This window comes from Rana temporaria, chromosome 4 (assembly GCF_905171775.1).
Source record: "Rana temporaria chromosome 4, aRanTem1.1, whole genome shotgun sequence".
Classification (NCBI taxonomy): Eukaryota; Metazoa; Chordata; class Amphibia; order Anura; family Ranidae; genus Rana; species Rana temporaria.
In genome coordinates this window covers 60,199,742-60,223,550 of record NC_053492.1, presented here as the reverse complement: position 1 = coordinate 60,223,550, position 23,809 = coordinate 60,199,742, and the positions used below count along the sequence as shown (strand labels likewise).

At 44.3% G+C, this 23,809-nt stretch overlaps 1 protein-coding gene across 1 annotated transcript in view; it reads left to right on the top strand.

Annotated features, from left to right (window-relative positions):
* LOC120936249 (adhesion G-protein coupled receptor F3-like) overlaps positions 1–23,809 on the top strand; it is an 81,123-nt gene that overhangs the window by 13,133 nt on the left and 44,181 nt on the right. Inside the window, exons 4-5 of the mRNA XM_040348468.1 lie at positions 872–1,036; positions 21,218–21,403. Coding sequence (XP_040204402.1) covers positions 872–1,036; positions 21,218–21,403 — 351 coding nt within the window. The remainder of the gene's footprint in view (positions 1–871; positions 1,037–21,217; positions 21,404–23,809) is intronic.

Below are 23,809 nucleotides of genomic sequence, written 5' to 3'. Positions count from 1 at the left end.
CCATGCCACTAGGGGGCCCCATCTAGGGTGACCACGTGTCCCGGATGGCCCGGGACAGTCCCGCATTTTGCAGGTCTATCCCGGGCACATTCATTCCAGGACAATACAGTGTCCCGGAATGAAACTGACACAGCCACCCCCCGGGCCAATCTGATGCCCCCAAAAAGGCCGCCACATCACCACTTTACTCACTGACAGTACTTGTCCTGGCCGGGAAAGCCTGGATGAGCACAATCCCTCCCCCTGCTTGTGATTGGAGAAATCATAAATCCCTCTTCTTGTGTCCAATCACTGTGCTGATTTTTGGGAAAGGAGGGTGTCCCTGAATGGTAGTTTGGAAATGTGGTCACCCTAGCCCCATCAGGGTTGCCAGCCTCAGTGTAACCAGGGACAGTATGTAAAAATCTGTGTTTTAAAAAAAATCCCAAGATTATAGCTGCCCCGCCTCTCCAGTACCTTTTCAGTGTGTGTATTCTGTGTGTATGTATACTGTATGTGTATATTGTGTGTCTGTGTGTGTATACTGTGTATGTATACTGTATGTGTGTGTATATACTGTGTGGGCCCATAATCTATTGCCCAGGGGCCCCATAATCACCTATTGCCCGGGGGGCCCCATGAGTTGAGGGGACCGTCAGGACCGCTTTTCAAATAATACTGTTGCTACATTGTTTGAGGGTCGGGGTGAGATATTTATTCGTGCAAACGTGTAAAGTTAAAAGGTACTCCTCACCACTGTTTGTTAGATTTTGAAGATAATTTTATTGGTCAGGATCAATTTAATGCTAAAGGACGCATGTCAAAGGAAAATACATGTGCAGAAAAAACATTACTGAATAAAAATAAATAATAAATAATTTTTTTTTCACAGTTAGCTGGAGTGCGTTTCAGTACACGTACTACACGGACATCCTTATCGAAGGCTATGGAAGCAGTCTTGTTGAGATGTACTTAACAAACGCATCATTATTACCATACCCACTGCTCATGAACTCCTCGACCTATGTCAGCATTGTGCAGATAGAAATTACTACAGGTAAGACTCATGAGCAAGAGCTGGAAAAGGATGGTTTATACCAGGGGTACTGAATTAAAATTCAAGGAGGTCCGGTCGCCAAAATTTTCTTTGAGCCGAGGTCCGATTCCTCAAGTCTGTGCTATGACTCAAAAAGATTGTAGTCACTGTATGTCCATCAAAATATGAGAAAAGTACAATTTCCTTAGCATTTCAACAAACTTTATTGTCAAGTTTCAGTTACAACATTAAACATGTGGACAGTTGAAACTAGGATAGCTTTACATTTGCTCTTGTCTTTGTATAGAAAACAAACAACTATTTTTAACAAAAACAATATGGAAATAAATCAATAACTCTTTAATAAAACATAAAAAGCACCTCCATTTTTCAAGTAAAAGAAATAAGCACCTTCTAACTTAAACAACTAAAGGTGTCAATTTGAAAAAATGCACAAATTATCATTTTTTTTTTCATGCAAAAACCTCCCCTGTCTAGTGAGAAAAATGGGCTTTTGCTTGTCCTGCCAGTAGTTTGAATCTTGGCTTAAATTGAGTTACTGCCATTCTCATGCACATATGAAGGTGCTCATTGGTGAGCCTGGAACGATACTTTGTTTTAATAATGTTCATAGTGGAGAACGCTGACTCACAGCTGTACGTAGATCCAAACATGGTCAAGGTGTGTAGTGCTACCTTCGTTAGACAAGGGAAATCAGTCTCAGGAACAGTCTGTAGCCAGAAGTTAGCAGGATCAGTTCCTCCAAAGTGCTCTCTTAGTGCAACATTTGTTTGCAGGTCGATCATTTCCATCTGTAGAGATCCCTCGTGTGCCCACTTGAAGGTCTGTGTCACCTCCTTTGAAAAAACTCTGACGTCTTTAATGATGAATGGATTGTGGATAAACAGGAGGATCTGCTGTCCAAGACTGAAGCTATCAAACCTTTTACTAAAGTTTCCAATTAGTTTATTGATGAACTCAACAAAAGGAGAAACATCTCTCTTTCCTTCAATCTGTCCTTTCACCTTTGAGAAATGCAAGCACTCTCCTTGCAGATCTTCTTTGAACAAATCCAGTTTTCTCTGGAAGGAGCGGACAGCGGTCATCAAATCACAGATGGAGTTGTTCTTGCCCTGGAGCTTTAAATTTAGTTCGTTAAGGTGTGAGGTTATGTCCACTAGGAAAGCGATATTATCCAGTGTGCTCTCATCCTGTAAAAACAGTGAAAACGGTCTTGCTTTCTGACTTTTGAGTTGCACTAAGAAAGCCGCTACTTCTGTTCGAATGGACCAAAAGCGTTCCAATACATTGCCTTTACTCAGCCATCTTACATTGTTGTGAAGTAAAAGGTCATTTGCATTTGCCTCAACTTCTTTAAGAAACTCTCTTAGTAAACGATGTTGATGGGATGAGGATACCCTGAGGAAGTTGATGAGTTTCATCATTGTGTTCATGATTTCTGCAAACCGGTCTGATAGAATGGCACACAGGACAGTCTGGTGAATGATGCAGTGATAAGAAATAAGGTCAGGGTTGTCCTCTTTCAGTCGTGCCACGGCTCCTCTCTCCTTTCCTACCATGGCAGGGGCACCATCTGTGGTAACTGAGACCACTTTTTTCAGATCAATCTTCCTCTTTCTCAAAATCTCCTTAATGGCCTCATATATGTCTTGTCCTCTTGTGTGTGTCTCAAGTGGTGTTACACCCAACAGGTCCTCACAGATTTCTTTTGTTTCTCTGTGAAAAAATCTTACATACACCAAAAGCTGGGCATTATCAGTTATATCTGTGGATTCATCAATGGCTAAAGAAATGCATGCTGCACTCTGAATAGCTACCTCAAGTTGTCCCAATACATCCTCGGTTAATATTTCCGTCTTTTTTGTTGCTGTTGACGCCGACAGTGGGATCTGGTTGATTTTTCCACACAGCTCATCTTTTTGTTTACCCTCGAGTAAAGTTTCAGCAACAGCATTCAAACACTCCTTTACAAATGTACCATCGGTAAATGGCCTTTTGTGTTGTCCCAAAATCCACGCTACTTTAAGTGAACATTCATTTGCACGCTGCTGGGCGGTAAATGAATGTGAGAGGACTTTGGTGGATCTGTCATACTGAGCTTTCAGTTCCGTTATTTTACGTGCCCTCACCTCGGAATGCTGTGGATATGTTTGCGCAAACGAACTGTGTTTTGTTTCGTAGTGACGCTTCACATTGCTACTTTTTATTAATGCCACGGTTTCGCAACAAATGAGACAAATTGGTTTTAAACTTCCAATGGGAAGAATGAACATATATTGGCCTGTCCATTCATCTTTGAAGACTCTGTTTTCAGCATCTACCTTCCTTTTCTTGGCACAAGCCATGCTCTCTGGTGCCTTTTCTACGGTTTCCTCCACACACTTTGGTAATACTCTGTAAATGTAAAAGGGGTATTAGTGTTCCCCCTTACATCAATTGCCCCTATCGGAGTAATTCATTACATTGGGTGCCCCATCAGACTACCCCCAAAAATCAGTTGCCAACGTCAGAGTACTCCCTTACATCAGGTATTCTTGTCAGTACCCACTTACATCAGGTTTCTGCAATGGAAGGTCCCCTTACAGCTGGTTACTCCCATCAGTGTGCCCCCTTATATCATTTGACCCATTCTATAAGGTTCCCCCATCAGTGCCCCCTTACATAGCGTGTCCTCATCAGAGTGCCCTCTTACATTAGATGTCACCATAAGTGTCCCTCATTACATTGCCACATCAGGTGTGCCCATCAGAGTGCACTTTACATCAGGTGTACCCATCACAGCCCCCCTTTACATCAGGTGTCCCCATCACTGCCCCCCTTTACATCAGGTGTCCCCATCACTGCCCCCCTTTACATCAGGTGTCCCCATCACTGCCCCCCTTTACATCAGGTGTCCCCATCACTGCCCCCCTTTACATCAGGTGTCCCCATCACTGCCCCCCTTTACATCAGGTGTCCCCATCACACTGCCCCCCTTTACATCAGTTGTCCCCATCACAGTGCCCCTTTACATCAGGGGTCCTCATCACAGCACTAATTTACATCAGGTGTCCCCATCACAGCCCCCCTTTACATCAGGTGTCCCCATCACAGCCCCCCTTTACATCAGGTGTCCCCATCACAGTGCCCCTTTACATCAGGTGTCCCCATCACAGTGCCCCTTTACATCAGGTGTCCCCATCACAATGCCCCTTTACATCAGGTGTCCTCATCACAATGCCCCTTTACATCAGGTGTCCTCATCACAGTGCCCCTTTACATAAGGTGTCCCCATCACAGCGCTCCTTTACAACAAATGTCTCCATCACAGTGCCCCTTTACATCAGGTGTCCCCATCACAGTGCCCCTTTACATCAGGTGTCCCCATCACAGTGCCCCTTTACATCAGGTGTCCCCATCACAGTGCCCCTTTACATCAGGTGTCCCCATCACAGTGCCCCTTTACATCAGGTGTCCCCATCACAGTGCCCCTTTACATCAGGTGTCCCCATCACAGTGTCCCTTTACATCAGGTGTCCCCATCACAGTGCCCCTTTACATCAGGTGTCCCCATCACAGTGCCCCTTTACATCAGGTGTCCCCATCACAGTGCCCCTTTACATCAGGTGTCCCCATCACAGTGCTCCTTTAAATCAGGGGTCCTCATCACAGCACTAATTTACATCAGGTGTCCCCATCACAGCCCCCCTTTACATTAGGTGTCCCCATCACAATGCCCCTTTACATCAGGTGTCCTCATCACAATGCCCCTTTACATCAGGTGTCCTCATCACAGTGCCCCTTTACATAAGGTGTCCCCATCACAGCGCTCCTTTACAACAAATGTCTCCATCACAGTGCCCCTTTACATCAGGTGTCCCCATCACAGTGCCCCTTTACATCAGGTGTCCCCATCACATTGCCCCTTTACATCAGGTGTTCCCATCACAGTGCCCATTAACATAAAATGTGCTCATCATTGTGCCCCTTAACATAAAATAAGGGTCACGCTGATGGGCACATGTTATGTTAAGGGGCACTCTGATGGGCACAACAAAACTTATGTTAAAGCGGAGGTTCACCCAAAAAAAAAAACTTAACATTACATTCAGCCGAGTTGTCCTAATGACAATCGGCTGTTTTTTTATCCCCGTACATACCGTATTTTCACCGTCGCTTCCGGGTATGTCTTCTGCGGGACTGGGCGTTCCTAATTCATTGACAGGCTTCCGACCGTCGCATACAGCGCGTCACGAGTTGCCGAAAGAAGCCGAACGTCGGTGCATATAGAGCCGCACCGACGTTCGGCTTCTTTCGGCAACTCGTGACGCGCTGTATGCGACGGTCGGAAGCCTGTCAATCAATTAGGAACGCCCAGTCCTGCAGAAGACATACCCGGAAGCGGCGGTGAAAATACAGCATGTACGGGGGGAAAAAAAAAGCTGCCGATTGTCATTAGGACAACTCGGCTGAATGCAATGTTAAAAATTTATTTTTGGGTGAACCCCGCTTTAAACATTCTGACATTAGCTATATGCCTCCAGCATACTGCTAACATCTGCAGTATGCTGTTTCTTTTTTTTTTTTTTACTTATCGTTATACGAGCCCTTGTTATCCGGCTCCGAGCGGGGGATTACTTCCGGGTATAGGCGTTCCTAAGCAAAGAGGAGTTGATTGACGGGCTGCTAAAGCGCGTCATGCCTTCCGAAAATACCCGAAGTTACACTCGGGTGTTTACGGCGCCTGCGCAGTCAGCTCTACACGGCAGGCGCCGTAAACGCCCGAGTGTGACTTTGTGTATTTTCGGAATGCGTGACGTGCCTTAGCAGCCGTCAATCAACTCCTCTTCGCTTAGAAAACGCCCATTCCCCGCAGGATTCCCCGCTCAGAGCTGGTAAACAAGGGCTCATATAACAATAATAAAAAAAAAAAAAAAAAAAAACAGCATACTGCAGATGTTAGCAGTATGCTGGAGCTAATGTGAAAAAGTGGATTTTTGGGTGAACCTCCGCTTTAAGGGGCACGCTGATGGGTATATTTTTAATGTGTACGCTGATGGGCATATTTTATGTTAAGACGCACTCTGATGGGCACAACAAAATGTGTCCATCAGTGTGCACATTAAAAATATACCCATCAGAGTGCCGCTTAAAGCGGTGGTTCACCCTAAAATCCACTTTCTGTCACTAGATCCAGCATACTGCTGACATCTGCAGTATGCTGGATTTTTTTTTCTTTTTTTTGTACTTATCGTTTTATCCGTATGTCTGCTCCGGCTCGAGCGGGGAATGGGCGTTCCTAAGTAAAGCGCAGTTGATTGACGGGCTTGGATAGCACGTCACACCTTCCGGAAATAGCCGACGTGACTCTCGGCTGCTTGCGGCGCCTGCCGTGTAGAGCTGACTGTGCAGGCGCCGTAAATTGGCGAGAGTCACGTCGGCTATTTCCGGAAGGTGTGACGCGCTATCCAAGCCCGTCAATCAACTGCGCTTTACTTAGGAACGCCTATACCCGGAAGGATACGTCGGTCGGAGCCGGAGCAGACATACGGATAAAACGATAAGTACAAAAAAAAAAAAAAAATCCAGCATACTGCAGATGTCAGCAGTATGCTGGATCTAGTGACAGAAAGTGGATTTTAGGGTGAACCATAACATAAAAAAGTGCCCATCAGCGTACACATTAAAAATATACCCATCAGAGTGCCCCTTAACATAAAAAAAAGTGCCCATCAGCGTGACCTTTAGCAGTATTGTTGACAATAAATTATTAGCCATAGTGATTAACAATATGCCACATACCGTGAATGCAGGGGCGGATACTGCAAGTCAAATAGCCGGGAACGAGTAGCAGGGGGCGGGGCGCGCACGGGACGTCACGCCTCTAGGAGAGCCAGGAGTGGACCCGGGAACCAGGAGTAGCAGGGGGCGGGGCACGCAAGTGACGCGTGAGACAGGCGTGGCCCCTACTCGCAATGTAATCAAGCATTGGACAGCGAGCTGCAGGGGAAGGAACGTGACGTCACGCCCATTCTCGCCGCCGTAAACTTCAAGGACCTGCGGTGAGGAGCGGGGGGGCGGGCACACACTGGCAGCGTCACTGGTTGCTGGGGAAACCCGCGATCCCAGCAAACCAGCGCTGCACTTTGTAAATGTACTGGCGGTCCGGGGAGAAGTGTCACTCGGGCCGGACTCGGACCGCGGGCCGCCATTTAGTGACGGCTGGTTTATACCCACCTGCATGTCCCCAACCTTCTTAATGCTTTCTTCTGACTGGTAGGCAGGGCCGGCCCTACCATGGGACCCGATGGTACCATTGTACCAGGCAGCACTTTCAGGGGGGCAGCAAATTTCCTGCCTGCACACCATCCCATTCCGCCAGCTCCACTCTCCACTCCACTGTGGGACTAATTGCCGCCTGACCGCTCCTCCCATTCCGCTCTCCACTGTGGGGTTAATTGCAATTGAATAGAGCCATAACAGGTCCTTTTTATACTCCTATATACATGTATAGAGCCATGATAGGTCCACTTTAGTTATGATGATATAAAATAATGGATGTGGGGGCATTTTGGTGGGCGTAATTTTTTTTTGGGGGGGGGGGAAGCATTTCATTCTTGGTACCAGGCAGCACAATGTCTTGGGCCGGCACTGCTGGTAGGGTCATACACAGCCCAGTGTGGGAAAACTTTTCCTTTGATAATGGATTGTGCCAACAATGGAAAATGCGTTGCGAATCGAAACACCACAATTACAAGCAAACGTAATGCAAATGTTATGGAAACAGGCGAACATGAACTGAATCCTGTGGTGCAAATATATTACTTCTGTGTATTTAAAGTGTATTTCTGGGAAATTAAAAATATATATATATACTGTATATTCAGTACATTCATGCAATAATACATGTGCATTTTCCCAGTTTTTATTCCTTTAAATACATGGAAAAAAAATTGTAATCCTGACAGAAATCCTGGGCCAGGACAAGGGTAGGCAGGAGGGTGCAGTGGTAGGGAGGGCACCTTCTCAAAGCACACATGCCAGTGGGCCGTGGTTTCATGTTTTCTTTGACAGCTACTGCAATCACACTGTGCGCCAACATGCTCACTCTCAACCCCATTCACCCAAAAACATACCGTTCATGTGCAACTTCCTTCTAGCTGCTATAAAGCAAGAAAATGACCATGCATGTGCAGTGAAAACTCCATTTAAACCAAAGGCAACTGGAGCAAGGGGGCAGAGAATGGGCGCAGGGTGGTGCACCCATTCCATGGTATGCATTAGCAGCAGGGGAGGGGGAGCAGCTCTGCATCAATCCCCTGGGCACTGGACAAACCTGTACCAGCACTGTGTGAGACCATATAATATTTCCCATTGGCCGGCAATGCTGAACCTGCTGCAATGTAATACCAAGTAGTCTTACCAGCCCTGCTTGTGTTCTCCTCTGAGACTACACAATACTACAGAACTCCGCTTATCTCTGTCCCTCTTTGTCCCCCTTTACATACATCCACTGAGTTCTTTCCCGGTCAATTCTGCTGCCTTAAACTCACCACAAAAGTTGTAATCTGATTGCATAATCTGCTTTGGATTGAACAAGTTTGTAGTGCAAAGGCCTGCTTTATTGGTTACAAATTAATTGTATAGTTTAGGTAAGTCTTTATTTGACCTAGTTTTGGTAAATCTTTGGTTACTCTCAAGTGGAGTCTGTAAAGATTTATGGTCAGATTCTAACGTGTATGTTGAGCCTAAGAAACATAGAAGAGTGATGACAGAAAAAGGCCAAATGGCTCTGTGACAGACTCGGATCCTCTTATGTCTAAAATAATCCTATGTCCACTAGGGGCATAGGATGACTGAGAAATGATATCTTGGACTACCTAAGAGGGGATTATTATGTAATTATTATCCACAATATGGTCCAGGATATCTGTGAGAACTATTTGCTGGTTGTTGATTCTGAACTCAAAGGGTTGGTTTTAAGAGTGATTCATTCATAGATGCTAATGTCCTCGCCTCCAGCCATCTCTGTTCTCTGTGCTAATTGACCCTGCTATTGTGTGAAGATGTCCTGTGTTTACACTTATGATAATGTGTATTGTATAGCAGGTGAGAGGAGACGGGATGTCTACCTTGAAAGGTCATATCTCGGAGTCACCTCGTCTGGGTAAATGATTAGTTAATTAGCTCATGTTAATTTATGTTCTGGTTACCTCTTTAAACTGTATATAAGGCTGTATTCTTGGTTCTATTAAACACTCCATGTTTAGCACACAAACAAGTCTCGTCTCGTTGTGTGTTGAGGGCAGCTGGAATATCTGATATCTATATCCAGACTGATAGGAAGTGGTATATGACGGAAGCACTCAATCGGAGTGTGGGACGTTCCGTTACAGGCCCTTTGAGTGGAGGAGCCTGGCCACACACCATGTGTAGGGAAAGGCTTGTAACATCTTTGATGCTACTTCTCTCATACAGACCCAGATCTGTCCTATTCAGACAGCTGCGCTTGGTTTTGCAGGTTACCCGCCTCACTTCCGGTGCGCGGACATGTGCGTTCCACGCTGGAACGCGGAAGTGCGACCAGCGTCTCTTCCAATTTTCCCCGCGAATTCGCGGCTATTTAAACCCCCAGAGATGACGGCAGGGTGTTCTGTTATTTTGTCGGATACCTGCCGTCACCTTGGAACACCCTGCCTACACGCTCCACCTCAGTCGCCTCCAGAGACCAGTCCTGATCTACAGTCAGCATCGCTTGGACAGCACAGACCTCAGAGGACTTCTACCTGACATCCACTGATCCTTTTAATTACATCTTCACTGCTGACAATCTCTATACAGACAGGATCTTAATCCCCATGGACTACTGCTCTCAGCAGAACCGCAAGTATCTTTGATAATCAATCTGTTCAACTGTCAGTATTATCACTAGTTGCTTAACCCATGGACTACTGCTCTCAGCAGAACCTCAAGTATCTTGGTATATAATCTGATTTCCTATCAACATTGATACTAGTTACATTGGTGATTTCTGTGGTCTCACATTACATATGTCTCATGATATAAATGGACTATACCTATATCTATGATCCACTCTATTGTGAAGTAACAATATAGTTTCTATCTATTGAGGATGTATATGCACTAATATCAATATCTCAATATCCGCTTAATAGTCCACATAAAAGAGTATACTCATTATTCCTTCCTTTTCAGCTTATGAGGTAATAAGCTAGTTTGAGTTGGTATCGGTTAGAGGATATGATGATTTAACCCCAAACTTTCTAAACTAAATTGAGAGTGACCTGGTGGTTAGACCTGACAAGCCTCTGCAGCTGCGGTCCATACACAATAAATAACATTCCACGGCAGTAAATAAAAACAATCCTTACATAATAACAGAACCCCTTAATAAAGAAAATTGTTGTAATGGAACCAGCAGAGCTTGCAAACCACCTTGTTGGACTTTCACAAAGAGTTGATAACCTTACAGCCACGATGAACGAACTTCGCCTAGAAAATGATACTTTGCGCAACCAAAATTTTGTCCAAGCTAGGGACAGGCCTGAACCTAAGGTCTGCACCCCAGAACCATTTTCAGGAGACCGAAAAATTTTCCGTCAGTTTATTAGCTCCTGTCGCCTCATGTTTGATTTGCGCCCACGAACCTATTATTCAGACAGGGTTCGCATTCTCACCCTTATCTCCTATTTAAAGGGAGAACCTAGGCTCTGGGCTGACGCTTATCTGCTTGAACATGGTGAATTACTTGGTGCTTTCGAGACCTTTTTGGATGAGATGTCACTTCTATATGAAGATCCTAATAGGCAGCTAACAGCGGAAAATAATATTAGGAGCCTTAAACAAGGAAAGAGACCAGTGGAGGAGTTCATATCCGAATTTAAATGTTGGTGTAGAGAAACTCAGTGGACTGATATATCTTTACGAAACCAATTCAGACTTGGTTTGTCTGAATCCATGAAGGATGAGTTAGCACGTGTGGAACTTCCTGCAACTCTAGAAGAGCTGATGCATCTTTCACTCACCATAGACCGACGCCTCAGAGAGAGGAAGACTGAAAGAGGCAACACCTACTTACCTCCCCAATTCAGAAGGTTTAAATCACCACCAAAGGAGGTTCCCATGGAACTGGGAGCTGTCAAGGGCCCTCTGTCACAAGCTGAGAAACAGCGCCGTAGAGCTCATAATCTCTGTCTATATTGCGCAGCTCCAGATCACTTAGTCTCCACCTGCCCACTCCTAAGGAGGAACATTGAAGGTAACATATCTAATATATGTAGGACCATTCCACCCAGAAGTACCACTAATCGTTTCATTTATGTCTCCCTTACCTTACAGTGGGACCAAGATAGAATCACTATCAACGCAATGATCGACACCGGTGCCTGTGGCAACTTTATTGATTTAAATATTGTGAATGAAAATAAAATTCCCTGTGTGCTTAAACAAAATCCACTCTCTGTCACTTTTATTGATGGTTCTACCTCTTCTTCTGGCCCAATTTCCTCTCAGACTACACCTCTACTGGTCACTTCTGGGAATAACCATACAGAGACTCTAGTTTTTGATGTTATCCCATCTCCAATATTCCCAATTGTTCTTGGTCTACCCTGGTTATTATTATTATTATTATTATTATTATACAGGATTTATATAGCGCCAACAGTTTGCGCAGCGCTTTACATCAGGGAAGACAGTACAGTCACAATACAATTCAATACAGGAGGGATCAGAGGGCCCTGCTCGTTAGAGCTTACAATCTAGAAGGGAGGGTCAAGTGGAACAAAGGGTAGTAGCTGTGGGGGATGATCAGATGGACTCAAATGCAAATACAGTTGTTAGGTGTGGGTAGGATAGGCTTCTCTGAAGAGGAGGGTTTTCAGGGATCCTCTAAAAGCTAGTAGAGAAGGAGATAGGCGCATAGATTGGGGTAAGGAGTTCCATAGGCTTGGAGAGGCTCTGGAGAAGTCCTGGAGACGAGCATGGGAGCAGGTGATGAGAGAGCTAGAGAGTAGGAGGTCTTGAGAAGAGCGAAGAGAACGATTAGGTTGGTATTTAGAGACTAGGTCAGTGATGTAGCTGGGGGCAGAGTTGTGGATGGCTTTGTAGGTAGTAGTTAGTAGTTTGAATTTAATTCTTTGGGTGAGCGGAAGCCAGTGGAGGGATTGACAGAGAGGAGTAGCAGAGACAGAGCGGTTGGTAAGGTGGATAAGTCTGGCCGCAGCATTCATGATGGATTGAAGGGGGGTTAGAGTATGCAGCGGTAAGCCAATGAGAAGGGAATTGCAGTAATCAAGGCGAGAGATGACCAGGGAGTGAATTAAGAGCTTTGTGGCGTCATTGGTTAGAAAGGGGCGTATTTTGGAGATGTTGCGAAGGTTGAGGCGGCAAGATTTGGACAGTGATTGAACGTGAGGTTTAAAGGACAGTTCAGAGTCCAGGACTACACCTAGGACCTTGACATGTGGGGATGGGCTGATAGTTGTGCCATTAATTTTGACAGAGAGATCAGGGGAAGAGGCACGTGGGGGAGGGAAAATGATAAGTTCCGTTTTAGATAGATTGAGTTTGAGGAAGTGGTGCGACATCCAAAGTGATATATCCGATAGTAAATTAGTGATACGTGAGGAAAATGAAGGAGTGAGTTGAGGGGTAGAGAAATAGATTTGAGTGTCATCAGCGTAAAGATGGTATTGGAAGCCGTGGGAGGCTATCAGCTGACCCAGGGAGGAGGTGTAGATTGAAAATAGGAGGGGTCCAAGAACAGAACCTTGGGGGACCCCAACTGAGAATGGAAGAGGAGAGGAGGAAGTAGAGTTGTAAGTAACGCTGAAGGTACGGTTGGATAAGTAAGTAGAGAACCAGCGAAGAGTACGGTCACGGAGACCAAAGGTGTGAAGTTTTTTGAGGAGGAGTGGGTGGTCAACCGTATCAAAGGCGGCAGAGAGGTCCAGGAGTAGGAGCACAGAATAGTGTCCCTTAGTTTTGGCTGTTAGTATATCGTTTGTAAGTTTTAGGAGAGCAGTTTCTGTGGAATGTTGAGGACGAAATCCAGACTGAAAGGGATCAAGAAGGTTATTATCAGCAAGGTGTACGCTCAGTCGGTTGTAGACTAGACGTTCAAGGAGTTTGGATAAAAAGGGGAGCAAGGAGATGGGACGTAGGTTGTCAAGATTGGATGGGTCCAGTGAGGGCTTTTTAAGTATGGGGCTGACTAGTGCATGTTTCAAAGAGTTAGGGAAGATGCCAGAAGAGAGGGAGAGATTGAAGATGTGGGTTAGAGAATGTAGAATAGAGTCAGAGGGTGAACGTAGCATTTGCGAGGGAACAGGGTCCAGAGCGCAGGTGGTAAGATGGACGTTGGCAAGTAATTTAGCGACCTCGTCTATAGTGGTGGGGTTGAAAGAGGGAAGTAAAGATTGTACCTGTGGGCATGAGGTGGGAAGTGTGGAGGGTATCTGAACAGTAGAGATCTCCTTGCGAATTGTATCAATCTTCTGTTTGAAGTGATTGGCGATCTCCTGGGCAGTGAGTGAGTTGGTGGGTGGAGGCAGTGGGGGACGAAGTAGAGAGTTGAAGGTAGAGAAGAGTTGACGGGGACGGGATGATAAGTTTTTAATGAGGGTGATGAAATAGGTCTGCTTGGCAGTGAGGAGGCTGGAATTGTATTTTTGGAGGGCAGATTTATACTGGACGAAGTCTTCCTTGGACTTGCTCTTGCGCCACTGGCGCTCAAGAGCACGGCTGTGTTTTTTCAGACTTCTGGTATCATCTGTTTGCCAGGGTTGAAGGGGGCGGGGCCTTATTCTGCGTGTAGTGAGGGGGGCCAGTCTGTCCAGTGATGCTAGAAGTGAAGTGTTGTAGACAGAAGTGGCTAGGTCAGTGCAGGACAGGGGTGCGATTTTGTCGTAGAGGTGGTCAGTCGCAGAGTATAGAAGAGAAGGGTTGATATGGTGAAGGTTTCTACGAGAAGCCGTTAGGCGTTTGGGTGGAGAGGAGGTGGAGGAGAAGGAGAGAGTGAAGTTAATAAGGTAGTGATCAGATAGGGGGTAAGGATAGTTGGAGAGGTTACGTGGAATGCATAGGTGGGAAAAGACAAGGTCAAGGGTATTGCCTTCGGAGTGAGTAGGAGCCTGTATCCATTGCTTCAGGTCAAAGGAGGAGGTTAGACTGAGAAGTTTTGAAGTTGCAGGAGTGCTAGCATTAGTAGGGATGTTGAAGTCGCCAAGAATGATTGTGGGGATTTCAGAAGAGAGAAAGTAGGGTAGCCAGGCAGAGAAGTCATCCAGAAAGGATGATACTGGGCCAGGGGGCCGGTAGATCACAGCTATCCTTAGAGAAACTGGGGAGAAGAGACGAACACAATGCGCCTCAAATGAGGAGAGTGACAGAGAGGGAGGTGGGTGAAGTACCTGAAAGGTGCTATGTGGGGCTAAAAGGATTCCAACACCCCCTCCTTTGCGTCCACTGGCTCTGGGGGAGTGAGTCCAAAGAAGACCACCGTGAGATAGAGCAGCAGAAGACGCAGTGTCGGATTCGTGAAGCCAGGTTTCGGTAACGGCGAGAAGATTAAATGATTTAGCGATAAAGAGATCATGGAGGGAGGTCAGTTTGTTACAGACGGAGCGAGCATTCCAAAGGGCGCAAGAGAAAGGGAGTCTGGTCTTGGGAAGAAGAGTAATGGGAACTAGATTGTGTGCATTGCAGCCAGAGGGTGTAGGGTAATGGGTGTGTTGAGCACAGTTAGGAGGCCCAGGGTTTGGTGATACATCACCAGAGGATAGGAGAAGCAGAAGGGTGAGGGAGGTAATGTGGGAATGTGATTTATATGAGGGGACATTCCCCAGTGGTTTGGAGTATTGGGCGTGTAAATTTAGATTTAGCCAGAGTTGGTGAGCGCAGTAATAAGGGGAGGACAGAAGTGAGGGTGATATATACAAGGTGTGGGGTGGAGAAGAGGGATGAATGAAAGCCAGTTTAAGGATTGAAGATGCAGCTGTCAGAAGGAGTGGTAGACACAGCATTTTAGTAGGGGGAGGAAGAGCAGAGAGTGTGAACAAGGTTACCTGTCCAACAAATCTCCAATTTTTTGTTTCCTACGCTTTGTGCATTCGCTGAAGTGCAGGCTCAGAAGTGCTCCCACTTAGATAAATCCCCCCACTTCGAGAAAGAACCCCATTTGCAAACGTGCCACCCCTAGGCAAACGTGCCTTTCCCAAGAGATGGTTAGATATATACTGTTAGGAATGGGGGGGGTGTTCTTCCAATTACTAATTAGGAAGGTAATAAAATGGCTGGCTATGCAGAGCAGAATTCTCACTTAAGAAACAGATTTACAAGTGGACAGCTAATAGAGATAAGGAAGGGCCATAATTTAGGGGTAAAGCAAAGGGAGGAAAGGAAAACAAAATCAAGGTATGTGGATAGTCTACAGATTGTTAAGCAAAAGGCATAAGCAAAAAAGTTCCCATTATTTCAATTAAAGATGGCGTTTCATCAGTGAAAACATACCAGCAATTTAGACTATGGGGAATTAAACACGTTCAATATTCAATTCTGGGCGGATTCAGCTGCAAACATACCAGCAATTTAGACTATGGGGAATTAAACACATTCAATATTCAATTCTGGGCGGATTCAGCTGCAAACATACCAGCAATTTAGACTATGGGGAATTAAACACGTTCAATATTCAATTCTGGGCGGATTCAGCTGCAAACATACCAGCAATTTAGACTATGGGGAATTAAACACATTCAATATTCAATTCTGGGCGGATTCAGCTGCAAACATACCAGCAATTTAGACTATGGGGAATTAAACACATTCAATATTCAATTCTGGGCGGATTCAGCTGCAAACATACCAGCAATTTAGACTATGGGGAATTAAACACGTTCAATATTCAATTCTGGGCGGATTCAGCTGCAAACATACCAGCAATTTAGACTATGGGGAATTAAACACATTCAATATTCAATTCTGGGCGGATTCAGCTGCAAACATACCAGCAATTTAGACTATGGGGAATTAAACACATTCAATATTCAATTCTGGGCGGATTCAGCTGCAAACATACCAGCAATTTAGACTATGGGGAATTAAACACATTCAATATTCAATTCTGGGCGGATTCAGCTGCAAACATACCAGCAATTTAGACTATGGGGAATTAAACACATTCAATATTCAATTCTGGGCGGATTCAGCTGCAAACATACCAGCAATTTAGACTATGGGGAATTAAACACATTCAATATTCAATTCTGGGCGGATTCAGCTGCAAACATACCAGCAATTTAGACTATGGGGAATTAAACACGTTCAATATTCAATTCTGGGCGGATTCAGCTGCAAACATACCAGCAATTTAGACTATGGGGAATTAAACACATTCAATATTCAATTCTGGGCGGATTCAGCTGCAAACATACCTGTGAAGAGACAAGGAAGAATCTTCAGACAAGTGCAGGCTCAGAAGTGCTCCCACTTAGATAAATCCCCCCACTTCGAGAAAGAACCCCATTTGCAAACGTGCCACCCCTAGGCAAACGTGCCTTTCCCAAGAGATGGTTAGATATATACTGTATGTCACCAACCAACTTTCCTTTGGTCTAAGCACTCTCTCAATTTAAACTCCACCTTCTGTCAAAATAATTGTTACCCAAAACATACCATTCTCTCCACAGATGTAAGCTGTAAAGACTTACCTGCTTACATACAGGATTTTTTAGATGTATTCAGTAAAATTAACGCAGACATTCTTCCCCCTCATCGTATATACGACTGCCCTATAGATTTAAATCCAGACTGTCCAATTCCTACTGCTCGTATCTATCCGCTCTCACAACCAGAACTTGAACATCTTAAGCTCTACCTAGACGAAAATCTAAAGAAGGGCTTTATTAGACCTTCCACTTCACCAGCAAGTGCTGCCATGTTCTTCGTCAAAAACAAGGATGGATCTTTACGCCCTATCATTGACTACAGAGCCTTAAACACTATTACCATAAAGAATCGATACCCACTCCCTCTCATTCCGGAACTTATCGAACGTCTCCAAACTTCAAAAATTTTCACAAAACTAGATCTTAGAGGAGCCTACAACCTAATCAGGATTCGTCCAGGAGACGAATGGAAGACCGCTTTCAAAACCCGCTATGGACTCTATGAATACACTGTTATGCCATTTGGGTTGTGTAATGCACCCGCGACATTCCAGTGGTTCATAAATGACATCTTTAGAGATTTGCTTGACATCTGTGTAGTAATATACCTGGACGATATATTGATTTATTCCGATTCACTTGAAGAACATATCAAACATGTTCGATGGGTTTTAGCTAGGCTTAGAACGCATTCTCTATATGCCAAGCTGGAGAAATGCGTTTTCGGCCAGTCTAGCATTTCATTCCTTGGGTACCAAATTACACCTGACGGTATCCAGATGGACCGCTCAAAGGTGGATTGTATCATCTCTTGGCCAATTCCTCAATCAAGGAAAGCTCTTCAACGATTCCTTGGTTTTTCCAACTACTATCGTAAATTCATAAAAAACTTCTCAGCTATTGTCAAACCTTTAAGTGCCCTCACCAGCACCAAGACACCCTTTTCCTGGACTAAGGAAGCCCAGGAATCCTTTGACTCTCTTAAACTCTCCTATACTACAGCCCCAATTTTAGAATTACCTAACCCACAGTATCATTTCACCGTGGAAGTGGATGCCTCCCATTATGCTTTAGGTGCTATTCTTTCACAACGTCCAACCCTCTCCGAACCACTCCATCCTGTCGCATTTTACTCCAGGACCCTATCACCTGCGGAAAAAAATTATCCTATTGGAGAAAAGGAACTTCTTGCAATCAAAGACGCCTTACAAAACTGGAGACATTTATTAGAAGGTTCTACACACCCAATAACCATTCTCACGGATCACCGTAATTTACAACATCTAAAAACATGTAAGACACTCTCAGCCCGCCAAGTCAGATGGAGTCTTTTTTTTGACAGGTTTGATTTTTACATTTCCTACAGACCTGGTTCACAAAACGTGAAGGCTGACTCTCTTTCACGATTACATGAAGATCAAAACACTGAGATTCCTCCACTCTCTGTTATTCCATCTAATAGATTCATTGGAGTTTACACCTCTTTCAGACAATTAATCTCACAATCACTCGCTGCAGATACCACCTCTCTACCAAAGGATCTTACCAAATCTTCAGATGGTGTCTACACTTACAACAACAAAATCTATGTTCCTCCTAATTTACAACTCCTATTACTTAAACATCTTCATGATTCACCTTTAGCAGGTCACCCTGGGATCAACAAGACTACTCATCTTGTTAAGAGAGACTATTGGTGGCCCAACCTTTCTAAAATGATTTACGACTATGTGACGTCATGTGAGATTTGTGCTCGAAACAAGCATTCCAAGAAACCTCCATTTGGTCTACTTACATCTATTCCAATACCTAAAAGACCATGGGATGTTTTGTCGATTGACTTTATAGTTGATTTACCTAGATCAAACGGTGCCAATACCATCATGGTCACAGTAGATCTACTCACGAAGATGGCACATTTCATACCCCTGAGAAAATTACCAACTTCCCTTGAGACAGCAAATGCTTTCATTTCCAATATCCTTAAAATTCATGGACTTCCCTCTCAAATAATCTCTGACCGTGGTTCCCAATTCATTTCTAAATTTTGGAAGACCCTCTGTAAAAGTCTACAAATCGACCATCGAATGTCCACCGCCTACCATCCGCAAACCAACGGTCAAACAGAACGTCTCAATCAGATCCTTGAACAGTATCTAAGATGCTACTGTACACACCTACAAGACGATTGGTATCAATTACTTCCATTAGCCGAATTCTCATATAACAACTCAACCAGTTCTTCATCCAGATTCACACCTTTTTTCGCCAATTATGGTTTTCACCCAAACAGTTTACCAACCAACTACCCCCCAAACGCTGTTCCAGCAGTTGATGATTACCTTTCTACTCTTAAAAATACTTTGACTACTCTACGTTCCAACTTGGAGATCGCTCAACAAAGACAAAAGAAGAATTATGATGCCCATAGGTCAACACCTCCTGAATATAAGGTTGGGGATTTGGTTTGGCTATCCACACGTAATCTTCATTTTAAAATACCCTCAAAGAAGTTAGGCACGCAATTCACGGGACCTTTCCAAATCACCCATTTGATTAACCCTAATGCGGTTAGATTGCTTCTACCCACAGACTGGAAAATTCATTCGTCTTTCCATGTCTCTTTAATTAAACCTTATGTTCCTAACCCATTCCCTAACAGGAAACCTTGCCCACCTCCACCTGTGGAAATACTTGGTCAGACGGAATACGAAGTTGAAAAGATCTTAGACTCTAGAAGACGTGCTTCTACCCTTCAATATTTGGTACGATGGAAGGGTTATGATCAAAACGATGATTCTTGGGAAAATTCCTCAGACATACATGCCCCTCGCTTAGTAAGACTCTTTCACCAAAGATACCCAGACCGACCATCTCCTTCTGGGAACACCCGTGGTGCCCCCTTGAGGAGGGGAGTATGTAACATCTTTGATGCTACTTCTCTCATACAGACCCAGATCTGTCCTATTCAGACAGCTGCGCTTGGTTTTGCAGGTTACCCGCCTCACTTCCGGTGCGCGGACATGTGCGTTCCACGCTGGAACGCGGAAGTGCGACCAGCGTCTCTTCCAATTTTCCCCGCGAATTCGCGGCTATTTAAACCCCCAGAGATGACGGCAGGGTGTTCTGTTATTTTGTCGGATACCTGCCGTCACCTTGGAACACCCTGCCTACACGCTCCACCTCAGTCGCCTCCAGAGACCAGTCCTGATCTACAGTCAGCATCGCTTGGACAGCACAGACCTCAGAGGACTTCTACCTGACATCCACTGATCCTTTTAATTACATCTTCACTGCTGACAATCTCTATACAGACAGGATCTTAATCCCCATGGACTACTGCTCTCAGCAGAACCGCAAGTATCTTTGATAATCAATCTGTTCAACTGTCAGTATTATCACTAGTTGCTTAACCCATGGACTACTGCTCTCAGCAGAACCTCAAGTATCTTGGTATATAATCTGATTTCCTATCAACATTGATACTAGTTACATTGGTGATTTCTGTGGTCTCACATTACATATGTCTCATGATATAAATGGACTATACCTATATCTATGATCCACTCTATTGTGAAGTAACAATATAGTTTCTATCTATTGAGGATGTATATGCACTAATATCAATATCTCAATATCCGCTTAATAGTCCACATAAAAGAGTATACTCATTATTCCTTCCTTTTCAGCTTATGAGGTAATAAGCTAGTTTGAGTTGGTATCGGTTAGAGGATATGATGATTTAACCCCAAACTTTCTAAACTAAATTGAGAGTGACCTGGTGGTTAGACCTGACAAGCCTCTGCAGCTGCGGTCCATACACAATAAATAACATTCCACGGCAGTAAATAAAAACAATCCTTACAAGGCTCTTGTGAGATGTAGCTCTGTAGGGGTGCCTACATCTATAGGAACTGAACTCACAGAATATTCTGACTCCGATTGTTGTGAAGCGATTATCCCTTGTGAGACCTCTATGCCTGGCCTGTATAAAATATAATCACTAAGGATAATCCTCATCAGATAGCTTGAACTCACCAATACCATTTCCATTCACAGAGGTGTTTTATTACGAAACATCAGGTTACAGCAGATGAAAGGATACAACAGATGAATAGATTGTGGTATTATGCGGTCAAAAGATGATATTGTCTGTAGATTACTATGCAAAATACATGTGCCCTGCTACATGTGACCTGTAGCTGCATCTATGACACAGGGAATACAATCAAAGGAAGAAGGGGTGGAGCATTACATACAGAGGAAGTGTGTCATAACATCAGGGAAAAGACATGGAAAAAACAAGTGCATTACCACAAAAGTTCACTAGATGGCAGCATGTGAACTAAATACAAACGTCCATAGAAAATGGTTCAGGGAAACAATCTATATAAATTCTATGCCCCATTGGGGCGGCACGCAGAATCTTCCATATTTTGAAAAGCAGAGTGTGAAAGTGTATGACTGATATAGACCACATTTAAAGCAGTATTTTAATTGTGTCTTGTTGTAGAATGTAACGTTACTGGGAATGGTACAGAGAAGATGTGTACTTGCAACCCCGGATACAGCTGGAACATCACTGTGTGTTACACCTATCCTCCTTGTAGTAACTCCTCCAACTTCTGCTCCTGCCTGTTCATTCAAGATGATAATATTCCAGTTTGTGAGGCCCCAACAAACATCTCAGACCAGAGGGGTAAGATTAAAAACTTCCCTTTTAAAATACTGTATATATTTGGAATTGAGAGGGCTCTGCACTTGGCTTGGAACCTTTGCGACACCTCTTCCATTGAACGGATCTTCCAGTTAGCCAATACAACCTGCACTTGCTCAATGCAGTGAAATGACTTGTTCCTATCTAGTAGATACTACGGAGACAGACCATGGCAGCTATTAAAATGGTTTAAAAAAAATAGGTGATATCAGACTAGGAAAAGAAGGTGTTGCCAACACATATTTAAAACTTCACAATCTCAATCAACATTGACTATTTTTAATCCTTATGCTGCTAATATTAGTGTAGCACTACCCCCGAAGGAGCTGCTGGTTTGTTTTGGGCGGCATGTTACCGCCCAATCTTTCGCCCGTCTAGTGTATTATTATTATTATTATACAGGATTTATATAGCACCAACAGTTTGCGCTGCGCTTTACAACATCAGGGAAGACAGTACAGTTACAATACAATTCAATACAGGAGGGATCAGAGGGCCCGGCTCGTTAGAGCTTACAATCTAGAAATCAGATGAGAGTTAAGAAAAACTTCAATGTCCACACTTTAGGCTTCTTTTTCTTTGCTTTATTTACCCAACATGGTAAAAGGAATAAAAGTAGTAGTTGAAGAGGTGGAAGGGTAATAGGTAACAGGTTCAGGTGTATAACTTTTGTTCGGAAACACTCCGGCTTCCAGCAACCTAGCTTTCGTCGCCACTCTAGCCAATCATCTACTTGAACTGACAATTGCACAGTTGTGTGACACTGTACACAAATAAAACATATGTCCTTTTTTCCCACAAAGAGAGCTTTATTTCGGTGGTATTTGATCACCTCTGCGATTAAAATTGTTTGCACTATAAACAAATAAAAAAACAATTTTGAATGAAAAGATATATGTTTTACTTTCTGTTATAAAACATACTCAATAAAAAAAATATAAAAAATCAAATGTCTTCATTAGTTTAGGTCAATATGTATTCTGCTGTATATTTTTGGTACAAAAAATCCCCAATTTTAGCGTATATTGATAGGTTTGCGTAAAAGTTATATAGCGTCTACCATTTATTTATTTATTTATTTATTTATTTACTACTGACTTATAGCGGGACTGTGATATTTTGGGAGACAAATTGGACATCTAAATGACATTTTTGACATTTTTTGGGGACCAGTGACACCAATACAGTGATCAGTGCTAACAAATATGCACTGTCACTATACTAATGGCACTAGCAAGGAAGGGTTTAACATCAGGGGCGCTCAAAGGGTTAAATGTGTTCCTAGGGAGTGCTTGCTAACTGTGTGGGAGGTGCTTGTACTCTGGGAAGGCAGAGATTCGTGTTCCTGCTTAGCAGAAATACAAGATCACAGCCTTCCCCTGTCACAGAACGGTGATCTGCCTTGTTTACATAGGCAGAACACCGTTCTGTCTGTGTCCTGAATGATCAGCTGGTCCCACATACATGCCCCAGACAGGTATGTGATTCTACCCAGAGCGGCCGCCCTGCCGCAGTAAATGTATGTGGGGTGGTCAGCATCTGGTAAAAGTGATTTCTTAGCAAAATAAAGCACCGAAATATGAATAGAGTGGGGGGGGGGAGTTGCTTTGAATATTAAAGATTAATTAAATAGGGTTTTTGGTTCGTGCTGCTCAATGCAATGTAGTTCCGCTTTAATGGAAGGCCATAGTTCAAATGTAAACACTTTCCTGTCTGTCTCTGGAGGTCCATGAGGGACCTAACTGTCATTAAGCTTCTCATTACATCATTGTGCACGTTACACAAATTCTAATACAACCTACATACAGTACAAAAGAGTGATGGGTTGACAATAGGATGCAGGGTTCCTTCTGAATCAGAGGATGGCAGGGCTGTCTTAATGAAAGGGCACACCTGGGCATTGCCCAGGGCCCCAGCTGCATGGGGGGCCCTGCACTTTTCCCAAAGCAGCTGGTCCTTGAGCCCACGCTCAAGTCCTTGAGGCCCCATGATGGCATTGAGAGTGATGGATACACAGGGGTGGCAGGCTGGCAGCAGTGTGCCACGCTGTGCAAAACGATACCTATTATTTTACAGCCAGCAGGGAGGGGCAGGGCCGGAGCTCCAGTGATGCATGCAGCTTGAATGCTCGGGACTCGAAGACTGCGAGGTAAGAGCTGGAGTGGGAGCTGCTGAGTCGGCAGCATTGAGAGCCCACCTGCTGAAGTAGCATTGTAAATGGTGTCATGGTGAGCCCAGCTGTTCAGCACTGTTTGCACTGAAAGGTTTGGAATGCTCCCTCCTCAGCCCCTCTTTCTGCCTGCTTGATTGGTATAGGTGAGTGCAGTGCTGGAAGTGGGCACAGAGCCAAAAGTTTACATGCACTGTATCTCCACTGGAAAAGGGGGT